The 27,600-nt window shown below is 36.2% G+C and overlaps 1 protein-coding gene across 3 annotated transcripts in view; it reads right to left on the reverse strand.

The window, feature by feature from the left end:
- Positions 1 to 227: 227 nt before the first annotated feature.
- Positions 228 to 27,600, reverse strand: part of THEMIS (thymocyte selection associated) — a 230,696-nt gene continuing 203,323 nt past the window's right edge. For all 3 annotated transcript variants that reach the window (XM_017879657.1, XM_017879648.1, XM_017879653.1), the window contains 2 exons: positions 11,507 to 11,642; positions 228 to 2,066 (listed from right to left, as the gene is read on the reverse strand). In XM_017879657.1, coding sequence (XP_017735146.1) covers positions 1,975 to 2,066; positions 11,507 to 11,642 — 228 coding nt within the window. In that variant the 3' untranslated portion in view covers positions 228 to 1,974. The remainder of the gene's footprint in view (positions 2,067 to 11,506; positions 11,643 to 27,600) is intronic.

A 27,600-nucleotide genomic window follows, 5' to 3' on the forward strand; every position in this document is an offset into this window, starting at 1 on the left:
ACCATGTTGTGAAATTTGGTCATTATGATTGAACTCAGCACTGTAAGTCCATAGGGGATGGAGAGGGAAGGAAGGAAATCTCTCTCCTCCTGGCTTTTTTTTTTTAGCACAAGCAATCCCCTCCTTAGTTAACAATTTATTTCAATTCTAGTTAAAGACTATTTTAACCTAATCGTTACAGGAAGATAGTTATTCTAGAGTTAAACATAGAAGAAAACACATACAAATAAAAATTAGGAAATTTATTTTCAACCTTCCCAAATCTCTAATAAGTGAGCATGAAGTTTATTACACTTTTCAAAATCAAGACAACTGGAAACACAGTATGTGAAAGGACTTATATTTAGAAATGTTATATATGATTTCCATTAGAAAGCCCTTGATAATTTATGACCAAAGGAAGATATGCATTCTCTTAATTTTCTAATCAAAGAATGGTACTTACTAAAAGTACAAATTTAATCGTTCTCATATTCCAAATGAAAATATTAATTATTCACTATTACTTGAAAAATAACAAATTATAAGAGTCTAAAATTACCTATTGTGCAGTTTGCCAAGGTTGTTAGGTTAAGATTCGCTGTGGCCTTCAATAACCAAATGTGGGGCTTAGAAAAGTTTCTGCTCTAATCTACACAAACAGGCAAAATAAATAAAAGTAAAACTATCCCATAAAAGTTTAGACATTGTAGATAAGAAATGATATTACCACAATCAAATCACTAAGCAATATTTAGGACATTAGAAATCAGGATTAATTGTCACTTAGAAAACAAGTAAGGTAAAGTGAGCTTAATTAGAATATAAACATTGAAAAAAACTCTAATTTTTTTTGTTCAAAAGCTGACTCACAATTTATTGTCTTCAGAAACACTTTGGTACAAAATCAACAAATTTCTCCAAGTAACATAAAATAATTATGAGATAAGATGTTAGCTAACAGATTTTGTACAGAGTATGATCTATGGATGAAGTTCAAGCGTTACTATTAAATTCCTGTGTAACATTAACCAGATAGCCTGTCTCTTCATTTTGTTAGAGGAAAAATAATATTGCTCCTGTATACTTAATACATAATAAGATAAATTATCAAAATGTGAGAGCTCTTAAAATAATTTTTATAGATGATGCAACTATAAGAGCATCATTCTAATGTACACTAATTAAGAATCACTTTGGTTTATTGTCAGCCAAATTTATTATATCTCATTACAATTTTATTGCCTTTTTCTTTACATCAAATATTATGATTAACTAGATACCTTTCCTACAATCCTAAGAAACATTCATCTAAAGAATTGTGTGGTATACAGTACATAAAATACTAAGGCATCTTCTCAGAAATCCGGTGAAATTTCAGTCATGAACTTGTTGTTGAGTCATAGAAGAGGTTATGGAAAACTCCTATGACTCTCAATGTCTTTGGCTGTTGGAATTCAAACATATTTATTACAAAGTGTATTTTGTAAATACACTGAATGTGAAGTCAAACTCTCTTCCACCCTTGATAGGTAGGGATCCCAGTTCCAAGGGATTTGGATAAGAAACCTGGACATTTTAAATCACTCGGATATAATTATTTTTCTGTAAGTTAGTCTTGTTAGGAATGATGATAGCACTAAAAAAATGGCAAAACGAATTCTGGGAAAAAAAGAAAATATTTGGTGAGCTTTTATCCTATTTCAGACTGGTTTTACTCAGAAACTGAAATACAAAATTATTTCTCAATTACTTAGTTGTTGGTAGTAGAAATATGAACCTGAAAAAAATGTGCACATTAAATAAATATGTCCTAAAGAACAACAGAACAATACATACAGATTTAGACACAACAGAATAGACTATACGAATTTTATGTCTTAGGTTTCTCTAAGTTTTATCTGTTAAAAGTTTTCAGGTTGTTCTCTCCTTTGCAGCGATGAGTCAAGTTTCTTCTGGAGTCCATTGGGGAATATTTGTTTTTCAGCTAGAAGGCTAGTTTCTTTTTTCCCTCCAACATTTATGTTTGTTGCCTAAGTGGCTTCTGTCACATCTTGTTATTTTGATGTTTTCATTCTTGAATGTTTCTATAAATAAAAAAAAAAGAAGCGTTTATCAGAAAATGTATTGAAAATAACCAGAAAGGAAACTGCCTGCTTTCAAATACTGTTGACACTCACATGCATGTACGGTTTTTGAGAAATGGTTGGAAGCAAAGCAGAAAGAGCCAACAAAATAAAACGAAAACAAAACAAACAAACAAAAACACAAACAAACAGAAAAAGTAAGCTCTTCACTCTTCAGAAACAAGGTAGATACTTGTATGAGGTAGGAGATAATAGCTTAGATGTATAAAGTGTTTTTCCATGGACAAAATGCTTTTCTTTGCCTTTCAGTTCATCCTTATAACAGCTCTATCATATGGGTAATGTAAGGTAGAAAACTGAGACCTCAGTGAAGTTGAGACCTCCCCAGCAATCACACAGCTAGTAAGAAGATGAAGCTGATTATGTCTAAAAACGTCTGTTTCCAGACTCAACAGTCTTTGGCTGTGGCACTATGCCTACAGAATAGAATGCAAGTATAGTGGAGTTCTAAGAACTACAGAGGAGGAAAAGGGTGCCTAATAATTGTTAGACTGAAGAAAAATCAACAGGCTTCCAGCGTAAGTTTTACTATCTAAAGTTCCTAGTTAACATATACACAGACCTGGCATTAACACAAAATCATGTCAGACTCTCAAATAAAGCAAGCTACGCTATGAATAGGAATTGTACCTGTCTTCCAGTAAGACACTTTATTCCTTTTTACTGTGGCTTTATGGAGCATGATGAATGGGTGATTAAAAGGAGACCTAAAAGTAAGCACTACAAGTGGTCAAGAGGAAGAGAAAACCAGAAATCTCTGTGACCCTCCCCTGCCTCTATTGTACTAGAGGTTAGTTAAGTGCTAGTTGCCCGGACCTGTAGAGAAAGTCTCTGGTCTTTGTTGGTCTTCCTTCTGAGCACTCAATAGCCTATAATTTCCTCCCTCCCTGCCTCCCTCCCTCCCTCCCTCCTTCTTTTCTCCCTTCCTTCCTTCCTTCCTTCCTTCCTTCCTTCCTTCTATTTGTTTTCCTTCCCTTCTTCCCCTCTCCCACTTTCTCTCTCTTCTTTTTTTCTTCCTGCTTCCTCTCCTTTTCTTCTTTGAATTATTTTTCCGTCACACTAGCTGTATAACCTAAAGTAATTTACCAAACCTTTATATGTCTCATTTTCTCATTTTTTAAGGAGAAGAAGAAGGAGGATAATAATGCCCATTGAATGGAATAGTTGCAAAGATAGAATATGCCAATAAATGTAAAAAGACTAAAATTATCTCACCAACTCTTAGTGATTTTCATGATGTGTGTGAAACACAGAAACAAAATATGCAGTTTTGTGGCTCCTGAGGAGATCACAGACTAATTGAGAAAGAAGAAACGTAATGTCAAAGGAGAAGGAAGAGGAATTTCTCCACATACCATGTTAATTCTCCTAATGGTCTGAATTTACTTTCCTCTGTCAACATTCCCATCAGTACTAACTGGGACTGGGAGCTGGAGTGGTCAGTGGGTTGATGCAGAAGGGAACCTGGACTGCATGCTCTCCTAGATTTCCTTCCCTCTCCTCATGATCCACTGTCCTCAATGGCTGCCTTTAAATTTTTAGATCTTTCTTATATGACAAACAGTAATAAAACCACACACTGCAGAATATACATTTTAGATATAAGAACACAAGATTTTTAGGCAATATGCCCAGATTTAATTCCCACTTCTATCATTTACTATCTTTGTGACTTTATCTATAAAAAGGAATAACAGCAATATTTCTTCCTTGCAGTGTTGCTTTTCTTAGGGAGCAGGGTGATGGGATGAAGGAAAATGAAGTAAATGAATTGTAGTACAGAGAATCGGAATCTGAAGACCTAGGTCTGATTCCTGAGTCTACAACTTAACTGGCTGTGTGTCTTGAGGACTCTCTGAATTCCATTTCCTTATCAGTGAATACGTTTTCATTATAATAACTGAATCAGCCGGGCGCGGTGGCTCACGCCTGTAATCCCAGCACTTTGGGAGGCCGAGGCGGGCGGATCACGAGGTCAGGAGATCGAGACCATCCTGGCTAACACTGTGAAACCCCATCTCTAGTAAAAATACAAAAATTAGCTGGGTGTGGTGGCATGCACCTTTGATCCCAACTACTCAGGAGGCTGAGGCAGGAGAATGGAGTGAACCCGGCAGGTGGAGCTTGCGGTGAGCCGAGATGGCGCCGGGCAAGGCATATAAAGGTTATAAGCAAAATAAAGTTATAAGCATAAAATTACATGGGTAATTATTGGAATAACAAGGTTAAAGTGAAAGAAAATTTCAATTTCCTCATATTTTGGAAGAATCAAGCTGAAGTATGTTTAAAAGTAATTTACATTCTCTTATAAACCTGATGTTTCCTAAAGTGTTAGTTTGAAGGAAAGCTATTCCCTTTTCACTTTTCTTTTGAGGAACTTTGAGTACTGTACCCTGAAATTTCTCAATGTGATGGTGAACACTCAAACCTGCCATGAACCATCTTTCTCTTTTAGGATGCAACTTGATTGTGGTTTCTTGGAGTCTCTTCTGAACAGTTTCAACTGGATTTTCATTCATGTTTTCACATTTCTACCCACAATTAACTTCCCTTTCCTTAGTATCTTTTGTAATCAAATTGTGGGCTGAGACTGAACAAACAAATAATACAAGTTAATAGCTGCTTTATTTCCCCTCTCATTTGAAGTGATTGAGTATTGCATCATGTTTCAGAGGTAAGTCTTCTATTTGTACTCCTGGCAACTGTTTTTGAATACAGAAAATGTTTGATAGAATCCACACATAATCTGTCAAGCACAAGGTAGGAGTCTGGGGTTCATTTCTGTATTCAAGAAATACTTACTGTGAACCTCTTATGAGCCAGACACTTTCCTATAACCTGAGGATAGAGAAAACTGATAAAAACCCCTGCCTTCGTAGTGACCTTATGTGGAGTAGGTGACCAATAACCAAAATAAAAAGGACACTGCAAAACATGTTAGAGAGTATAAAGGAGGCAGATAGTGCAGACAGGAGGGTTATAGTTTTAAAATAAGGTGATCGCCAAGAAGGTAACCATTGAATAAAGACCAAAAGGAAGTGAATCTGAAAGCCACATGGATCTCTGGGGAAAGATTATGCCATTTAGATAAAATAGTCTGTGACAGCCTGGGGATGGAGCTCTCCTAGGGTTTTTGAGAAGCAGCTATGAGGCCAACATATCCAGAGTAGTGAGAAAGGAGAAGTAGAGAGGCCACTGGAAGATATTGAGGGAGGAGTTACACAATCTGACTTAAGATTATTATACTTTGGCTGTTGTGTTGGGAATGGACACTATGGGCCACGTGCAGGAGCAAATAGACTAGTTAGAAAACAAGTGCAAGAATCCGGATGAGAGACAGTGGTTGACAGCAGCAGATAGTTTAGACTTGGTTGGTAGCATTAGCCATGGAAAACAAAAATGAGCGTATTCTAGATGTTGTTTGAAGAAAAAGCCAACCAGACTTTCTGGTAGAGTGGGTATGATAAGTGAGAAGAAGTGAAGGTTGTTCACAATTCTTCTAGTGCATTATTTTTCAAAATGTGATCCATAGAACCCCTACAGCAGACTCACCTGAGATACATTGAAATTCATCCCCGTGGTATACCTGAATCATACTTTTTCTCTAAAGGGCTAGACAGTAAATATCTGTTACCATTACTTGACCGTGCCGATAGAGCACTAAAGCCGTCATAGACAATGTTTAAATAAATGTAGATGTGTTCCAATAAAACTTTATTCATAGACATTAAAATTTGAATTTTATAAAATGTTTACATGTCAAAATATTATTTTAAATATTCTTTAACATTTGAAAATGAAAAATTAGGCTGGGCGCGGTGGTTCAAGTCTGTAATCCCAGTACTTTGGGAGGCCAAGGCGGGCGGATCACGAGGTCAGGAGATCGAGACCATCCTGGCTAACACAGTGAAACCCCGTCTCTACTAAAATACAAAATCTAGCCAGGCGAGGTGGCGAGCGCCTGTAGTCCCAGCTACTCGGGAGGCTGAGGCAGGAGAATGGCGTAAACCCAGGAGGTGGAGCTTGCAGTGAGCTGAGATCTGGCCACTGTACTCCAGCCTGGGTGGCAGAGCGAGGCTCCGTCTCAAAAAAAGAAAAAAGAAAATGAAAAATTAAACATTTCTGGCTCCCCAGCCATAAAAATCAAGCAATGGGACCTATTAATATTTTACCCATAGGCCATGATGCTTTTCCAACTCTGCTCTAGAGAATAGATCCCAAGAATATATATTTTTAGCATACACATTAAGCGATATTTTAAAACACAAGAAATTCCGTGTAAGATAAGTATTTTTATTCTAATTTTAAAGAGAAGAAAACAAAATCACAAACAAATGTGACATTCTTTGAATTAGAGCTTAGTCTTGGGTCTGTCTCATTGCAACACTTGCACTTTCTACCATCCCCCAGCACCTCGTGGAATATTTTCCCAGGGGTTAATATTTCTGTTCAACCATAGATGGAGCACAGAGCAGAGTAAAAAGAAAACAAAAAGATTGCTTTGCCTAGAGAACTGTTTTTCCCTCTCAATATGGTACACGGTTTTGTTTTATAATTAGCATTCTGCTGATGAGATCTCCCGTTGGTGAAGGCTTACGAGTAAGATTTCCATGAAAAGCAAGCACTGCAGGAAATAAATTAATCTCTAGGGAAGAGGAGGGGCGAGGTTGTCAGTGCTCACACAACTTCCTAATAGGAAATGATATTTCAGAATTGTTCAAAGAATGAAATGTCTATGGGTTGTCCTTGCAGCACATTCTTAAACATTTAAATCGTCTGAGAAGAGGGAGATAGGTTGCTATAAAATGAAGAGCAATCTTATAACATTTTTCTTTAGGGTGTCAGTATTTCCAAAACTAAAATAGGCTCGTATCTAGAAAATAAAAGTAATATTCTATATAGCATTATTTTTGGTGGTATATTTATTAGCAAGTCTGCCATTGATGTTAGAAATATAAAAGTGAATGTGGACATGGTGTCGGCAGCTTGTTGGTTCATCATTGGCTTGAAAATCATAGCAATATTTTGAATAACAGATTTTCTAGACTTTGGAATAAAAGTAATTTTTGCACTTAAAACACTACTTAGAATAAAACTGAATTATTGAGGTGTTTCTTCTTTAAAATTAAGAGACAACAATATGTTTTATGATCTAAACTACCTACCGCTTGATCCCATATAATCAGTCTTTCAATTAAGGTCTTTAATATAGAACCCCCAACTTGTCTAATCCTCAAAATAGTCCTGATAGGAAACTACTTATATTTTATTTTCCATGATACAAATAGGATCTGAAGTTTATGTTGAGCATTTAGGTTAAACTAAAGCTATAGAATCATTCTTTATTCTGTAGCTTCGACCTTGGCCTAAGTGGAGAGCTTTCCCAGGGAGTTTGTTTTTTTCTGACCTGTTTAAATTCCCAAATTAAGTAGGATCTTAGATGTGGTGAATTACCTGTATGTGAGTCTCACTTAGAGATAAGACCATTTGAGTCCAACAATTTCAATGCTCTAACTCAGAGTAAGCCATAGGATCACAGGCTTTCAGAACTGATAGGGCCTACAGATTATCTGGTATACCCACTATTTTGATGGAGAAAGTCAAGCTCAGAGAAATGCAATGGCTTCTGAAAGGCTATGCATCCAGGTTGTGGTAGAACTGGAACTCAAACTGGGAGTGCCTGGGTTTCATTTTCTAGCCCAGGGTTTGTCTTACTACCTGACTGGTCTAATTTATGAAGGACAAACAGTAGCACAGATTTAGTCTAAAGTTGTAGGGAAAATTCAAAGACCACAGTCGAAGTTACAAAAGGAAGAAAATCGCATTAGAAAATAAGGATCAGGAGGGTGTAACATTTGCTTATTAGAAAACATTTATGTTTATGTAGGGCAAAAACAAATAAGCATATTTAAAAGGTCATCCTTCCTGGCAATGATTTGAGTTTCTAGAGAGACATAAGGAGGAAAAAGGGAAACGGGCCCCCTGTTTAGCCTGGAAGATAACCGGAAGCAATGGCAGCAATTAATGAGTGACCCACATAACAATCAGATCCTCCTCAGAACTGAATAATCATCCTCTTGTACCAAATGGCTGTGCCCTTGGCTGAAAAAAGCCACATTGCCCATAACCACAGACTCTCCTCAGGGACAGCTGCATCCAATGATTGTATGATGCAGGGGGTATAAAAGTCTGTTCCCCACCCGCTAATTCAGGACAACCCTGAAGAATCATGCCAACTCCAGAGCTCCCTATGGGATCAGTTGAGGTCTTTGTTGTGACTGTATCATGATTCAATTTTTCCCTCTGCCCAGATCTGCTTCTGGGACTCTGCCTCAAGTGCTGTTCCTGAGAGCACTTCCCAACCAACTTTCCACATGTAAATCAGCCCAGGGAACTGGATGCAGCAAATAGTACAATGAAAACATTTCCGCTTAACACGTGTTACTACTAAAAATAGACCTTAAGCTGAATCAACATTGAAGCCCTGTGCTCCTCCTCGGCTATTGCTGCTGAGATAAGATGGGGAAAGAGTCCATTAGGGAGAATCAGGGCATCCATGTCTCTACACAATTGGAGTGTTTCTTTTACTGTGAGGAATCAGTGACATTATCAAAGAGGCTTTCTCATCCCCTCCAATGTTCATAGCATTACAAAGGCCATAACATCTCCAAGAGCATACTGTTCTCAAAGGCAAAAAATGCAGACAGAAACTCAGAGACTAAAAGATCCATAACATCAAGTGGCCACAGCCAGCAATTTACAGAGCATATCATAGGAAAACAAAGTTTTCCTTAGCAATCAATTCATAAAGATTCAGTAGTTAATTATTATAGCTTGACTTCATTGTAGTTTACTATGTACTATACTTTTACCTATTTGATCTAATATAATCTTCAAAAAAAAAAAAAGCCCATGGTATAGCACTACTAGTAACTCAATTTTACAAATAAAGGAATAGTCTTAAATAACGAATTGCTCATGGTACATAGCTACCTAATGGGGAAACCAAAATGTAAACTCAGAAATCTCAGTTCAGCCTCTAAAGGTCTGTGCTTTATCATTCTATCACTTAATCATCCTACTTTCAGATAACATATTTTAGTAATTTATGGATAAAATAACATGTAGAATTAATAACAATGTTCTTAAAATAAGTCATGGGCATTACCAAGCAACCAGAGTGAATCAAGGACCCACAGAACAAGGTCATCTAGAATCTGGTGAAATGTTTTCATCAATTTCTTAGTGAAGACGTCAGTGGCTGGCAGCACTGTTCCTAAGTGAGGATTTACTGTACTCTTAGCTGGAATAGAGTCTTATTACATAATTCGTGTTCAGTCATTCACAGCAAAATTTTAGTTGTTGACATTGAATACCAAGATAAATAATTTCCTTAGTACAATTATTAGATACATATTTGAAAAGGTTCCACCCCATTTAACTGAAAGAATTAAGTCTGGGTATCCCAAAAGAGCAACACTAGAAAAGCAAAGCAGCATCCCATCTTAATTCGGCTTTTTTTTTTTTTAAGTCTGTGATATGCTACAAAGTCTCTGCAACTGTTACTCTCATCAAAGATAATTTAGGAAATGACTGACTTATGTCTAAGCATTAGAAAGAGGAGAAAGCTCAGAAAAGGCCTAATCTACCCATCCTGAACTCAAAGAAAGCTACTACATATTCCATAAACTATCCATGTGAAGTATGGTAAATGTTAAGTATGGCTCCAATGAGTCTTTTTTTTTTTGGAAATGAAGAACATATACTATATGATATAAGATAAAATAAAGTTTGAAAATTATATTTTGCTCTACTCTACTTTTGTATTTTATATATAGAATTATCACACAATTATAATCCATAAGGAAGAAAGACTGTAATTATTGCATTTACAAATGGGAAAGCAAATAAAAATATTGCCAAGATGTTCATACTGGGTAATTTCTAAATAAATGGATGTTAAAATCAAATTTATCTAGGAAAGGAGATTCCATTTTACTCTCTTGAATGAAGTTAGGGAGTCTCACTTGCCTAGAACCACTGCTTTAATTCCAGGTCATTTTTGTCCCTAAAATCATCACTTACAAGTAATATGTTCAAAGCTGGTGCTGCTCTGGTCTATAACATACGCTGTACTACTCACTCAGGGCACAAAGCTGGGACTACTGCTGTACCATCCCAGAAAGATTCACATACAAGAGAAGATTAGATAACGTTTCCCTCTGATTGAAACAAAAGCTTTGATCTCAGGAATTGTGCTATCTGGTACTTTTTAAAATCCACAATCTTAAAGAAAAAAAAAAAAACAGGTTCCAATGAATTAATAATGGCTTGAGACTCAATGCGCTGCAGCTATTTTCACTGCAGTGGTTGTTTCTTTTATAGTCACACTTGATTAGTATTAGAAATATGGAGGAATTGCAATATGCATGGTTTTCAAAGCCCTTTACAAAATTTCATTTTTCTCACTAGGAGAGAGTCAATGAAAAGGTAATAAGAAAAGCTCTCTGGGACATTTTTATAGGAGTGTCAGAAGCCAGTAAGCTAACTACATGAAAGAACCCAGATCGTGCAGACAGCGTTTGGAGCAGAAACACTTCAGAGACTTTATATCTAGTATTTTGACTTTTACATGTCCTTGGAGAAGAAAGCGTGCTAGCTACAAAACCAAATAAGGATGAGAAAGGAGGAAACCGTATGCTTAAGAATAATTACAGTTTCAATTTTCATATGAAATACATGTGAAGTTTCAAAGATAAAGTGTAATAGAAATTGAGGGGGTTTGGTGTGTCTAAAATATTGGCAAGAAACAAACTTCTTATTTCCCTTGCTAACTCATCCCAAATTTCCGCCATATGGAAGTTAGTATGGGTAGCTTAATTGAATGCTATCAACTCCTCCACAAGTCCATTTGCTTTTGTTTTGCACTCAGTGGAGATGAAAAATTTCAGATCACAATCTCTATAAACTGAACCATCATAATTCAAGCTTGCATTCAATGACTTATCTGACACTTCTTTAAATTTAAAATATCTCAATTATTTTAACCTCTTTTCAAGACAGTAATTCTTCTTTTTCATTGTTCTAGAAAAAATATCAAAATATTATTATCAAAAAAGTACAAGCAATCGGCCATGAAAACCATATATGAGGTGAAAAATCTAATAATGGAAAACAATAAACATGACTATTATTATTGTGAGTGTTCAACATCATGCTTCACATAAAACTTATTTCCAACGTGATCTGCAGAGCAGGGTGATCACTTTGGCTGAGTCATATATTCCAAACAAAATAACAGTAAGAATCTGTCCATTGCAGCTTTGTCATGTGGACAGTCAAACTACCATGGTTTAACTGACCTACAGTCACATCAGTACCTGCTACTGCCGTGGCCCCACGGTTGCTCCTCTCTTTCTCTTCATCCACCAAATCATTCTGACTACCAACCGGTACTTTCGAATCCAGGCCAGCTTGATTTGGGTGAAGTCTCTTGGTTATGTCTACGTGATGACGCTGAAATGACACAGGTCAGAGTGACTGATTTCACAAGTAAATTATCAGTCCAAAATAAATGCTTCGCAGAAATATGAAATATTTATCACATGGCAATTCATTTCTGTATGTCTGAAACAGAACATTTGACATGTCAAAGCAAGTTACAAATTATATGTTCATCAATGTATTTTGGAAATCGAGGTGTACAATTTTTGAAGCAATCTAAGTAACTAGAATAAGAAATAATTTTAGGCATAGAAAACCATCTTCAAAGACCATTTGTGTATATCACTTTCTTCTTGTGAAGCTTATAAAATATTTTTCATTTAGAACATTTTATTTAGTTTTATTCTTATAGTTAACTAACCCAGCACTTCATTATATATTACATAATTTCATATTATATGATCAAAAGCAGATTTCATTTATGTATCATCGTACTCTTTATATAAAACAAATCATAACATCTACTATAAATTAACCGACAGTTTTTATCAGCATTATGCAAATTTGACAAAGCTCCTCTAGTCAATTTCAGAGTAATAATTCATCATAACAATGAATTATTAAAGAACAGCATCAATGGTCCCTATAACTCATCTCACATGTAAGAGATGTCACAGCATTTGACATTATACTGACACACTGTATGCTTCAAAAGAATCATCAGATGGGAACAAAAAGTGAAGACTTCAATTGGAAATTAAACTTCCAGCACTTAATTAATTCATACCCAAGTCCAAACTGGAAGTTTATCAATTTGAATAAGATTACAGAATATGTGAAGATTGTTAGAGTCAATATTATCTCGTCAATTATGGCCATTCAGACTATCCATGTTGACTCACTAAAGGATAGTATAATGGACACCTTTCCTGTAAAGTTTCTCCTATAGACCGTATATTGCATGAAATTCATTGAAAGCTTGATTTTATAAAATCAGCCACTCTTAAAGCTTGAGAAAGGCCAATAAGGAAATTAGGCTTTAGAATGATTAAATAATTCACTTGAGTTAACAAAATGAACAGTGCTGAGCCTTATGATATGAATCCTGAACCTTGGACAGTGTTCTTCATGATTGATTTCTTGAGATTTTTAATGCAGTGGACTGGATGCCCAGGTAGCCCCTACTCTTCACTCCTCTCTATATCCATGTCCTTTCTACAGAATTTTGCAGTGCCCTCCTATTCTGACTTTTGGCCTATTAATGTGGCTTCTTCTGGCCCAACAGGATATTGACACAGAGGCTTGAAGGAGGCTTGCACAATTGTTTTTGCTCATTCCTTAACTTCCACTATGCCATGAGACGATGCCTAGACTAGCTGGCCACAGATTGAACATGAGATAGACAGAGTTAGGTCACCCCAGCTGTCCAAGCTGAAGCAAACAACAGCCAGAGGAGCCCCAGATGTTTGGGTGAAACCAGTCTAGATCATCTGAGACCAGCTCAAGTCAGATGAATTCCACAGCTTCATGAGCAAAATGAATGTGATTTTGGTTGTATGCCATTATGTTTTTCTGGTGGTTATGCAGCATTGTATGCTGATAGACAACTGGTACATTCAACCACCATCTATCTATAGTATCCCAGATAATGGATGTGGTGTGAGAATACAAACATAACATGACATTGTCTCAGACTCCAAATTATTAAAACACAATTTCTTACATTGTTTATGCAGATAATTAAAATAGAGTGTGGTAAGTCATTTGCAGATATTTCTCAAATTGCTTTTCTAATGGCAAAGGAAGGGATCCTAGTGATACTACAAAAGACAGCTCACAAGATCAGTTTGGATGTTGGTATTGACTAGAACTAAACCACCCCGCTTGTTTATTTTTAGCTCCTCCACAGCCCACAAAACATGAGTCCATCACTGTAATTTTAAAATTTATTGTCAGGCCTCTATTATCACGTAGTTTTTGGAAAGAAGCAGATTTCAGTATCCAACCACTTTCCTGATTCTGAATTAGACACCTTTGAAAAGTGTATTATTACTTCAAGTTATGACATGAGTATTAAATCATAGTTTCTCAAAACTGAGCGATGCAATAGATTAAAGAAGGAATAAGCTTCATGTTTGTTCATACCAAATTCAATTGAAAATATTAAAACATTGAGGGAAAGTTAAGAATTCATGCAAGTTACATGTATTCTAATATATTCCAGACTGAAAATAAAAGAAATGCTGAGCTTATTTACTCATGAAAGGATTTTTGTGAAAGTCTGAGAGAGAAAATAACCCCTTGATCAGAATAGGTTCTGAATCGTAAAGGTCCTGTGCTTCCTGGTGCAAACCTCTGGCAGATTGGACATTTTATAAACATATTAGTGTTTCCGTAATTAAGAGCCTCATTTTCCAAGAAACAGTTCCCACAGTGGAGTCTCTTCTTAAGTAAGCCCTGTCAGATTTTCCAACTTCTCTTTTACATTACATATTATAGCCAAGCTGCTGTTCCCAGATCCTAACGTAAAGGGAGGTAGGTGTCTCTTAAGTTATTGACCCTGCCACACTCTCTCTTCCTTGTTTACTTAGCCCCTCCATCTAGTTCCCTGGGTCTGCACATTATACCCTGGCATCTCTTTTCTGCTACAATAAAATTCCTACAGTGTTTCATTCTTAATTACGCAACTGCCCTCCACTAACCCTCAATTGTCTCTTCCCTCTCCCCTTTCTTATCTCTCAAATTCTTCTACCATGCCTTGATAACTTTGCTTCATGGTTTGCAAACTTCACTACATATTCAACTCCTTTTCAGAACATTGTCTCTACCTTCTTACCCTGACTAAAATCACATTCTTCTTTGAAGACACCACTTCCTCTGTGAATGATACCGGCTGCTTATTCTTCCTCATCCCCGTTACCCTTAAGTGGAGGATCCCCTTCCCTGAGTGTTGTCCATTGCACCTTACCTCCTTGCAAATGTGCCTGCTGCTTTGATATTCCTGTGGTCTAGCTATGCGCCATCTCTCTTCTTGTTGGTATCATCTATCTACTAATCTCTATGCATCTTTCAAAAGAAGTCTTTGGCACCTGGACTGTTGTCCAGCATCCGATGTAGCCTCAGCATCACCATGATCTTGGACAATATCCACATCTACATAAACATTCTATCTTATTCATCCCTGGATCTCCTTATTACAAAGGAACTTCTCATTTTTTCTAACTCATGCTTTCAGTCCCAAGATCATATTTGAAGTCTATCATCAGCTGAAATGTTTCCACCTCCAATATTAAGTATGTTCCTCTTTCACTTCTTCTCCTATCCTCAAGTTTATTCCCTCCACTCCAGCCAAATCGCCTTCTCCAAGACTGCTTTTTCCACAATTTCTGCCAAGGCTATTTGTGGACTTCACTGGGATCTGAGATCCACTAATCCCTTTACTTTCTCTATATCCATCACCCCCTTGCTCTTTTTCCTTTCTTCTCTACCCAGCATCCATTTCTGTTCAGAAACTTCAATCTGGCCAATAACCGGCCAGACTTCAACTTGTTTCACCTCTCAGCAGCATCTGACATGTCTGGTCACCTCCTTCTTTTGGTTTCTGATGTTCCTCCTACCACTCTGAGTGCTTATTCTTAGTCTTCTTGCCGGAGTATCCTTCTTTAACCAAACATTGAGTGTCAAGAGGTCTCAAGGTTCTGTTATTCTCCCAGTTTTCTTATTACCATTCCTAGATAATTTCAGCAATCATGTGGCTTGATCTACCACCTGTATGTTTATGACTCCAGTGGGGAGGTAGAGATTTATGAAATGAGATGAGGTGTAGAGAGGCAGAAGCTTGTATGCCTTAGTAAGCACTCTGGACTCTAATTCTAACATCCTTTCAGGTCCACAATCTCATCACACTTCCTTCCTGTCTGAAGGCTTGGCTATTCTGTTTGCCTAGGACATTCTTAGTAAAATTTCCCCCTTAATATTACGAAGGCTTGGGTTCCTGCAAGTATCACTCACTGTATAAACCTTAGCCAGTGCCCTATTTTCTAGTCTTTGTGCACCTTGTACTTCTACTGTAATGCAATTTTTATAATTACAATCAAATAATAGCTGTTTTCATGTTTAATGTCTATCTCCCTGGCTAAAATAAAACTCCCTGGAAGTAAAAAGTATGCATGCCCTGTTCACTGTCCCGAGCTCTTATCTCAGGGTTTTAAATATAGTAGGCATTAAATAACTACACATTAAATAAATAGGCAAATTCATGAATAAAACATGACTTAATTTTTATGACTTTTTCTTTAGCCAGTTATCAATAGCCACTGTATAGCCACACTCCCATGCATAAGCAAGTTTGTGTATATCATCACTCCTAACAGTACTGCTTATCATTATATATTGGTAGATAAAATGCAATTACATTTTACCTTGTTTTATCTATAAAAAACACATATTCCAAATCCTGTGCTTTTAAATAAACTCATTACTGAAATCATGCAGAACTATATTTATACAGTATCCCATATAGCTCTGAATCAAATTACATTGGTCAACCATCTATGGAAGTTATAAATCTGAGAATTGTTATGTTAGAGAAAGTGAGAATTGAGAACTAAGTATGTAAACACAGCGGCCTCTATTACCCTAGGTGTGAGAATGTGGTCTGACAACAACTGGAGAAATAAAACCCTCTGTCAGGTCCTGCTTCTGTGATGTCAAGTCTTCAACCTGAAGGTTGGGTCCAGAGGAAAATGAGAAAATTAAAATGTCTGCAAAGAATGGAGAGGAACATAGATAAATTTGAACTGCCATGCATCAGGCCTCTGTGACCACGCTGTAGTTGTACTTCAAAAATAAGGTTCTGTTTATTCTATGTAATTTCCATTTAACTTGTTATTAGAAAAGAATCATTACAATCCTGTCTGCTAATTTGAAATGACTATTAAATCATTTTTATGTATTTCTTGGCTTGTAGTTTGCATGTTGTTTTTAATGTTCCTGCTAAAGGTAATGATGCAATTATAAGGTACTGAATATTTGTCTCACAAAGAAAGGAACAAATAAATATTACCAAAAGTTAACCAAGATGTCCATGAAAAAAAAAAAATGGAAAGAGCTCTTCAAATCTTTCACCTCATAACTAAGTCCATGCTGTTGAGTAAAATCATACTTTTTCAATTTATTGAGATTCTTAGTTCATGATTGTGTTTATTTGTGCCCCTTCTCCCCAAGGGCAAATGGGCGTGTTTTTCCTTAGAGAGCTACAAAGGACCTGTCTTAACCAGGGACTATACATCACTCATATTTAAAGCAACATGAAGTATCCTAGATAAAGTACTTTACTTTTTACTTTGTAAAAAAATCAATCCTCTGCTGACTATAAAAGCAACCTCCCTCTCTGCTTATATAAACACTGCTACTTTCCACTGCCTGTACTTTTCACTTCAGAAAGTACATTTAAGTGAAGAAATTTCAAGTGATATTTGAGAATAAATCTCTCATTAACTAACTTTCTTCCAGAGAATTAAATTCTACTTAAAATAAGAACAATGGCAATAATTCAGAGACTATACATAAATAAAAGAGAATACAGGTTTGCTAGGGATAGGCAAATTATCATTCTAAAAAGGCATTCTGTATGTAATCTGTCTCCTACTGTGTATGAGTGTGTGTCTGTGTGTGTGTTCTCTTCTGTTTATTACATAGTTGAATCACCATAAATAATTTAGAAGATAATTAAGTGTTTTATATAAAAACTAATTAATTTCTCTTTGTGTATTATAAAGGTCCATAATATAATAGAGGTAAATATTTTTTTAAAAAGCAAGAATATAAACTGAAAAATAATCTGAAACTGACCATCCATATAGACAGGCATCTCTTTTGGGCAATATTCTGAGGTTTCCTACTATGATTCATATATACTCAAATTGCCCTTTCTGCACAGAATGTCTTCTTTACACCAATTCAAAGAGATCCTTCTGAGCTTGTTCAACCCTATCCCAAAGACATGCTATCTTTTGACCCTTTCCTGTCCCTTGCAGCCTTATGTTGTTTACAGAGGGTTTGCTCAAGCCTGTATTTGTCAGGCCTTGGTTCATCAGCTCATCAGAAGCTCATTTCCCCTTTTCTGCTCCTCCTGGAGCTTTAGGCTGCGACCTTCCCAGGTGAGATTCCTTGCTGGCATCACTTACCCTCCTTGGCTAGTGCTCCTCCTCCCTGGACCATTCACACCTTCTTATTCAAATGTGACCTTGCTGGCTAGGTCTGGGCTGGCAGTTGGTCAGAAACTTCACCAGCAGTCACAGGTGTTTGCATGTGGCTTGACGCTAAGACATCCTTGGGCCCAATAGTGGTTAACAAGAAGAACAGACTCTTCCTTCTGTGCTTATTCCAAGTACCTCCAGAAAGTCAGACATGTGATAGAGTTGGTATCTACCCTGACCTTTTCTTGGATTGGAGGACAGACAGTAAGCCTACGGAAAAGAAAGATGCCTGAATCTATTTCCCTAGTTGCTCTAATAAGAGAAGACAGCACCCCATCTGAATCCTACAAAGACCTCTTCTTCTTGGACTGGCTGGGACCAGACCCAAGAAAAACCACCCTTGCTGTAACTGATTAGAAATCGTCTCACATATCATATATCAAATATCTTACTGTGTCCTCTGGGAAAGAAGTTCTTCATTACTATTAAGATTATTTTATACTTCACTTTCAAGATATGTTTCAAGACTATATCAAGCATTAAAGTAAGAGATTAACAGTACTCATATTTCAGATATAGATTTCACTTGCATCGTCCTCTGTTTTCCCTGATGAAAACTGGGATCTAGGTAATTTGACATCTAGAAGTCCCACCATCTTGATTTATGTTGATTTAATCACCCTCTTGGAAAAAATCAAATCCTAGTTCATGGATGCGGGAAGAACTCAATATAATCACATACTTTGATTGAAATGAGTTGAAGTATTTTCATCTACAATACTTAGGTGGAGAACCTCTTCACATACTTCCATCAAGCTCAAATCAATGTGCTTCTTGCTACTCTAACATTCTGTGAATTTAGCCAAAGGTGAAATGAAGATTTGAAGCAAGGCTTAGCCAACGCTTCTTACTTTAAAATGAGATCTGAATAGGCAGCTAATCTGTACAATTATTATTCTTAAGGAGATAAACAAAAATTCCTTCTACCCTCAAAGATGTTAGCCTTGTCACTCCAGATATTGGACAATCATGCAAAAGAATTTGCTATTTTAGAGACTCTGTGGCAAGTCCCTCCTCTTCAAAATGCCAAAGTTGGCTTACTCAAAATGCTGATGTAATGCACACTGGAGCAGCTCTTTGTGTAGCGATAAATCTTCTTCCTTATTTTGTCTTCCTGAGAATTTGAAAGTAATTAATTTGCATGATTATTGTCATAACTTTCAAAGCTCCTATTTTAACGGGAAATCATAACTCTTAGAGTCTGTGAGAGTAATCTGTGGCCAAAGGGCAGGAAAATTAATCTTATTTTAAATTATGAAAACAGAAATTACAGTAGAATCAACGATGTGACACATTTTTTGTTAGATGAGATTTTGGTGAAATTAGTTTTGAATTAGTGGACATATGAATAACATTTGAACAGTGTCCAGCAGGGTGACAGTTGCTGCAGATGGCAGATGGAAACTGTGGTATACTTTATAATAGGTCTGTCTGTATCTAGGAAAATTATTCTCAATTCATTTCTTAAAAATTACCTTTGAAATCATCTTAGCCTTCTGGGTATTAAAATGCAGGTTTTCACATGAGTCTTTAAAAGGTATACGTCCTGGCAATCTGATTTAAAACATTGCTGCATTATTATTTGAGCTAGAAATGATTTTGATGAGTATGACTCATCTCACTATTTCTTCACGCCTTCAAATTACTGTATATAAACTATTGAATGGCATTCTTGCTACCAAAGTGTTGCTAAAATACAAAATGTGTGCTGTTGTGAATAGGTGCCCTGCATAGGATGTGGTCCTTGAGCCTGCTTTCTAGTTCCTCAGCTCAACTTAAGCCTGGTAACATTTCTTTGAAATCTCTTCCTATAAAGGCTGCTCTTCCAACCTCCTCTAATTCACAAGCCCTATTTCTGATTCCCCTTTTAAGGCATTGTCTGGCACCACCACCCAACACCTTTTTGAAATTTCTATAGATTCCAGGCATGGCCCTTCATCTTCAGGATCCTTCTCCATTTTGCTCAGAATGGCCTCTAGCTCATGTTCTCCTCTTTGCTCTCCCTCTCCAAACATGACATCAACAGACCTTAATGTTTGTACCACTGTTGAACTTCCTTTTAGTCTTTTTTAGACTCTTGTAAGTACAGTCAGAAAATGGATCTCATTGTTCATCAGAATTTCTCCATCCTCACGATCTTGGATTCTAACACTCTCCTCTGTGCTCTCACTTGCTGCTTACTAACACTGCTCTTCCCTCTTGGTCTTAATTTCTTTTTTCTGGTGTTGTTTTAGCTTTATTTTTCATCAAAGCAACACATTCACGTTGTAATCAATCAAACAGTGCAGAAGAGTTAGAAGGGAAAGCAAAAGCCTCCTATCCCAACATTTCCAATCCCTCAGAGCAACTTCTTTCTTACTATTTCTGCTTTTTCAGTTTTGCTGGAGTCTACATCTGTAACATTTACTTTACACATTGTAACTTATCAGCTTAAATTACTAACTTTCAAATATTACCATAAAAGATAAAGATTTAGTTAATTTATACCAATTCATTCCCTTTCCATTGTTGTATGATCATTCATTCATTCAGCAAGCATATAATGAGCAACAACTATGCAAAGGTATTGGGGATATAGTACTAAGAAATAAGAGGCAAAGAATTCCCTGCCCTCCTTGTGTTTACATCCTGTGTCTGTGAGTTGGGATTTGGGGTGAGGTGGCAGGGAGGAAGAGCCAATAACAAATACATCAGGAAAATATACAGAATGAGTTCAATGGGAAAAAATGAAACAGAGAAGTGGAGAGAAAATGTAGAGTAGGGCAACAAGGTTGCAATTTTAGATAGTTTGATGTCTGAGCAAAGATTTGAATGAGAAGAGCTTTCATTATATTTGAGCAAAGATCTGAACTGAAAATATTTTTTCATTTGATTACATTTGTATCTTCAAATACACTTGAACCCCCTATCACTCTTTCATTTATTTTTACCTATTGACTTCTTCCTTGCCTCACTGTTTCCCTACCCAAGGGGCTTTAAAACCTTCATATTAAAAACTTTCTTACTGTGATTATCAGATATCACATCCTCAATTTCCATTCTACCCCCTTTGCCAACTTCTCTCTCTCTCTCTCTCTCTCTCTCTCTCTCTCTCTCTCTCATACACACACACACACACACACACACACACACTCATACCCAAAGGTAGCAAGCTCATTGCTGGTTTAAAAGAAAAAAAAACTTGAAATTTTCTATTTGTTTCTGACATGCATTCATGTTACCTGGTGATATGTGGGTCCTCAGTGTTGCTCAGTTTTTTGGAGGATCTCTGCTTCCCTTCCTTTCAAGAGGTCTATGGAAGATATTTCAAGCCTTTTTCTCTTTTATCAAAGTTCACAATGGAAATTCAGCATTCCTCATTTTAGAATGTTACTCAATCACTTAATTCGTTGATATGGTGGCCATCTGAAATCAATGCCCATAGCTCTCCTTCTCTTTCCTTAGAAACAACACTTGATTTCTTCTGTTTCTTACAGACTCACAAAATGTCCAGTCCTTTTTCCAATGTGCATGCCTTCCCCTTGGAATATGACCCTTTCACTTCCCCTCTTCCCATGGCATACTTAATCAATCATTCTTCCAACCTCTCATATTTTCTGACTCTCCTCTTCCATTGCCTCATTCATTTTTCTGCCAAGCTTTAACAAGAGCAATCCGCTTACTGCTCCTTTTGTTCCCTCTCACTCACTTATCTGGGTATTTACAGAATAGAATCTGGTTTCTGTTCCTACGACTTGACCAACAATACTTTCACCAACCACTTTCTAGTCATAAGTCATAAATCCCAAAGTGCCTTTTCAGACCTTGTGGTTCCTATATATATATATAGTATATATAATAAATATATACTGCATATAACTCTGTTAACCAACTCACCGTTTTTTAAAGACATTTTCCCCTCAGTCTCCAGTATTTCATCTCCGGGATCCTTATGCACTCATGTCTTTACTACTTTTTCTCTTCCCTAACAACTTCTAAATTAGTGATCTCTAAACCATTCTGATTGCATGTTATTAATAAAAATTTTAAGTGTAAAACATAAATATATACATGTATATAAACATAAAGTTATACACATGTATTTAGCATATGTAGTTGTATACATTTGCTGTACTAATATAGTATGTGTATTATAAAACAAACTCAAAGTAGAAATTTCAGAGAGGTAAAATTGAAATAAAAAATATTTGTGTTTAATGGAAATTTAAATATTTAAGGGCAAATTTTATTATTTTAATCAATATTATTGAGAACAAATGGAATGGTTTAAACTTTTAATTTTGATTTAACTTATGATACAGCGATTCAATTGCTTGCTTTATATATAGTGCATTTGTGTTTGTTTTCATGGCTATCGCACTGAAATGACAGTGCCACAAGCTAGTGGATCAAGCAGGAAAAGATATATTGTTAATCACTCTAGTCATGATGAAATATGTTTCAAATTTCTACATTGTGCAAATATTTGTTGAAAAGCTAATAAATTTTATCCATCTTGATGTTCAATTATTTTTAATCCATAAGGGCTGAGCTGATGGTGGCTTATGTCTGGTAATCCTGCCATTTTGGGAGGTTTGAGGCCAGGGAATCATCAGGCAGGAGTTTGGCAAGGGCCTGAGCAATTTTAGTGGAGGCCGTATTTCTCAATTATAAATAAAAGGCAGGAGTGGTGGTGGTGTGCTGCAGTCCGCTATCGGAAGCTGAGGCGGAGGATGGCTTGTTCAGGAGGTCAAGGTATAGTGAGCTATGATTGTGCCACTGCACTCCAGGTCTGTGGCAACGAGAGAGACCCCTGTCTCTATAGGAAAGAAAAAGGAAAAGAAAGGGAGGAAAGAGAGAAAGAAAAGAAAAAAGGAACGTAAAGAAGAAAACAAAATAAAGGAAAGAAAAAGGGCGGGAGGCGAGGAGAGAGAAGAGAAAGAAAAGAAAGAAAGAAAAGAAGAGATGAAGAGGAGAAGAGAAGGGAGGAGAAGGAAGGAAGGAGGAAGGAAGAAGGAAGGAAGGAAGGAAGGAAGGAAGATTTTGAGATATATTTAATCGTTTAATATTTATTATTTGAGTTTAAAATCCACTGCAATTCTTTGGAAGATTTATCAAGATTAGAAAATTTTCTTCATGTTTTTAAGGTTCAAAATATGGACGGCTTAAGTTGCATTGTTTTCAAGCAGTGACAGCATATCTCACAAAATATTCAAACATCCAATTTTCAAAATATTCTCATATAGAATGAGATTCTTTTATTAAAGTTACATTTTTATCTTTTAACTAAAGGGCCAGCTCAGTGTGTCGTGTGTGTTCCTGGTACTTACCCGGGATGAGGTAGGCATTTTGAATGCTCACCCATTTTGTAACTAAAACTTAAATACTAATATGTCCTTAATTTTGTATAAAAAGTGTTCTTTCATTGAATTATGAGTTTTTATATAGCAAATAATGCCATAGTATTCCTTCTCACGAATATCATGAGGGTCTACGATTTTTAAACCTTTTCTATAAATTTTAAACATTATTTTAGTACATCAGCAGAATTTGGTAAACCTCTGGTTATAATTTCTTTGTGCAATAACTGCTCTAACGAACTGGGCTTTCATATTTGAATTTATTTTCCAGTGCTTTTATAACATTTAAAATTCTGGGAATGCAGTACTTGTATCCGGTCTCTCAATCTATATTAAAGAAATGCTTTCACTAAGAAGTCATTAAGGGATAGAAATATGGATTTCCAGCATAGAAATATTCTTTGTGTATCTTCATCACCTGAAACACCATCACGAATCTAATAAAAGATATGGTCAGGGAAAAAAGATTTCTCATGCATTATAGAAATCTCTTACTGATCATTGTTCATTTACAAACATATCAGCTAACATTTGATTTTGTGCTAAGTGTCAGGATTTTCTAAACTGTTACATGTATTAGATATTGAAATTTCGGACTTTTTTCCTAAGTGTTTGTCAAGGGATTTGAAAAAAAAGAAAAGAAGAAGAAAAGGTTCAAGTTGAGGTTGTTTTGTGTGAGTTCGCCATGAGAAGAGCGCAATGTAGCTTCCGGGCTTTTTCTTATTGGTATTTTTTTTTTTTTTCTTTTTCTTTATTTTTGTGGAAGGAGCGTCTGTACCAGGCTGGAGTGCAGTGGACGATTTGGCTCACTACAACTCCGTCTCCAGGTCAAGGATTTCTGCCTCAGGTTCCACTAGCTGGGATTACGGGCATGGTCACCACGACTGGCTAATTTTTTGTATTTTTTTTTTTTTTTTTTTTTTTAGTAGAGATGAAGCTTCACCCTGTTAGCCAGGAGGGTCTCAATCTCCTGACCTCATGATTCGCCCGCCTCGGCCTCCTAAAGTGCTGGGATTACAAGCGTGAGCCACCTCTCCTGGCCATTTTTTTTTCTTTAAACTCATAAGAGTTAATATTAATTTTGGTGAATCTTAAATGTTATGCAGTATTGGGTTGAGTATACCATAATTTTATACAGTGCTGAAAAACTATAGGCAAGTATCTTCCAATACTTGTTTTCTGAGTTTTAAAAAGTATATTGTTAATCATTATGGTTTCATTTTCCTAGTGGCTAATATCACATAACATAGTGAAGTTTTGTCACTATGAGTGTTTATAAATGCTCATTTCAATCATTTTATGATTTCAAATTTTGGCTTACATCTTGATGGATATGGTTTGTTCATCTGCTTTTTATACCTCCTAATACTAGAAGTGTGAAAACTGTCAGGTTTTTTTAAATGATTCTCTTTTGCTCATAAGTACAATATTTTATTTACAATAGTATATAATACTTTCATGAAATGCACAAATAATAAGGACACAGCTCAATAACTTGCTATAAATTGAATGTTCCATGTAACCATTACACAGATCTGGAAATAGAATATTAATAATCCCAGCAGCTCTTTCATGCCTCAACCTAGTCACATTTCCAGTGCTTTTCCCCCAAAGCTAATTCTTATCCTGACACCTAGTATCGTAGTTTAATTTTCTACCCTGTTTGGGAACTTTATATGCTTTGAATCATATGACATATTCTTTGGTATCTGGCTTCCTTCTTTAGATTCATAGCATCATTCCATTGTATGGATAAACCAAAATGCATTTGCTTCCTCTACTACTGAAGAATATTTGAGTAATTTCCAAGTATTAGTTGTTACAAATAAGCTGTTGTGAATATTCCTGTTCATGTCTTTTTGTGCACATCACACATTTCTATTGGGAGCACAAATGAATATGTTGCCGTAGACAGGTCAGTGCTGGGTCACATGACAGTTTTAGTACAGCCTGCAGACAGTTTCCCAGAGTAATATACTCTCTACATGGGTATGTGAAGTAGCAGTTTCTCCATATTCTTGCTAAGACTTGGTACTCTCAATCTATTTAACCATTCTAGTGGATTTGCTGGTGTTCGTGTTATCTCCTCATTGGTTTGATTTGGATTTCCCAGATGACTGGTGAGATTAAATAACTTTTCAATGTTATATTGCTCATTGGAAGTACTTATTGTGAAATGCCTACTTTGTGAAGTAACTATTTGAGTTTTTGCCCACTTTATCTATTGTGCTATTTGTATTTTTATATTGACTGATAACATTTCTTTATATATTCTGAATACAAATTCTTTTTGGTATGCCTTATCTATTTTGCAAATAGCTTCTCCTGCTTTGTAGCTTGTGTTTTCACTTCATTAATGTTGTCTCTAGTAATCTGTAATCCGCAGGTTGTTTTCAGTAATTCTAAAAATTGCTTGTCCATCTTGTGAGATTTGGTTTTGTTTAAACTAGTTAATACAGTGTCAAAGAACTTAACCAGGTTCCTTGAATCTGCAGCCTAACAATTCCCTGACATCAAGGGTGCCACTGTGCACCCCTAGGTGAGGGTTCCAGCCTCAGAGACACTCAGTCTCTGGAAACTAAAAACAAGATCCAGTAGCTACAACTGCCCATTAACTTTGAGTTAACAATGATTATAAACAACTACCAGCTTTATGAGAAAGAAAGAAACAACCAGACTTTATGTAACTCCTGATGAAAATACATCACACTGTCTATGGAGTAATCTTCCTAAAGTATCAAATCTGAATCTATCAAGCCTCAAGATTTAACTGTCAATTCTCAGGAAAATAAGACAGAAGAACGTTTTGGGAGGAAGCCCACTCACAGACAAAACAATCCTAGAATATATGATGTCTAGAAAAGACTATGTCTAGTATATATGACATGTAGTAAACAGAAAAGAAACTGATATATAAGAAAATCCTGTAAAGTGTAAGGAATCTAGTAACAGGAGATGTTTGGAAAACAACAAAGGACATTAAAATATCACCAGTTGATTCCAGTTTCTGCATGAGTGGCTGTATGTAACTGGCAAAAAGAAAATCATTTCTACTCCTCTTCACTTGCATCCATCGGAATACACTCTGCAACATTCATGCTGTGGCAAACTCTATAAAACAAATCATTTCTCCAACAAATTGAGAAAAAATAGGAGGAAACTTATAGATTAAAGAAGATTTTAAAAGATCAACAATTGTAACGTATGCACCTTACGTAGATCCTGATTGAAACTGTAAGAAAACATTTATGAGACAACCATACAAATTTGAATCTTTACTTGATAAGTTTTCAGGTGTGACACTATATTGTTTTAAAGAATCCTTACATTTTAGAGTTATCTACTGAAGAATTTGCTGATTAAGTTATGTGAAATAGTATCTGTTTTGTTTTGTCTTGTTTTGTTTTTTCCAAAAAATCCAGCCAGGGTGAAGAATGAGGAATATGGATGAAGCAAAATTGATCTTGAGTTAATGGTTGATGAAGTCAGGTAATGGGTATCTGGAGGTTTATTATGCTATTCTCCTGCTTTTTGTGTATTCTTGGAATTTTTTGTAAGACAACATTTGGTCTAAGGCTTGAAATCAAGACAATGATTTGCTTGTGTATGACGTAAGGGCGCATGTGGCTCATGCCTGTAATCCTAGCACTTTGGGAGACCAAGGCAGTCAGATCACAAGACCAGGAGATCAAGATCATCCTGACTAACACAGTGAAAACCTGTCTCTACTGAAAATACAAAATTTAGCTAGGTGTGGTGGCTCGCGCCTGTAGTCCCAGCTACTCAGGAGGCTGAGGCAGGAGTATTGCTTGAACCTGAGAGGTGGAGGTTGCAGTGAGCCAAGATCATGCCACTGCATTCCAGCCTGGGCGACAGAGCAAGACTTTGTCTCAAAAAAAAAAAAATTAAAAAATTAAAAAAATATATATATATACAAAGACATACACCAATGCTCATTTTTCTTATCCTTGAGAAAAATTGCATTCATTATAATATACCTGATTAACAAGTCATGGAATTCTTACAAGTATCTTCGATATGTGTTTTTATCAAGACCTGCCTTAGAGTTGCTTACATATTAAAATAAAACATAAAAAACGGGGAAAAGTCATTATTAGTAATGTAGGACTTTGTAAAAACGTTAACTTACATTCTTGTTGGACTATTTCATACAATATAGAAAAGAAAAATTACCTTCAATTAGTACTGTAACTGTGGCATTAAAAAAAAAAAGAAAAGAAAGAAAGGGAAGGAAAAAAGACTAACAGATAAATACTGGTATCATTGATCTCATTTATAACTTCAAAAATTCTCTCAAAATGGGCCAGGTGTGGTGGCTCAAGCCTGTAATCCCAGCACTTTGGGAGGCCAAGGTGGGCGGATTATTTGAGGTAAAGAGTTCGAGACCAGCCTGACCAACACAGTGACACT

This window comes from Rhinopithecus bieti, unplaced genomic scaffold, assembly GCF_001698545.2.
Source record: "Rhinopithecus bieti isolate Rb0 unplaced genomic scaffold, ASM169854v2 scaffold_19, whole genome shotgun sequence".
NCBI lineage: Eukaryota > Metazoa > Chordata > Mammalia > Primates > Cercopithecidae > Rhinopithecus > Rhinopithecus bieti.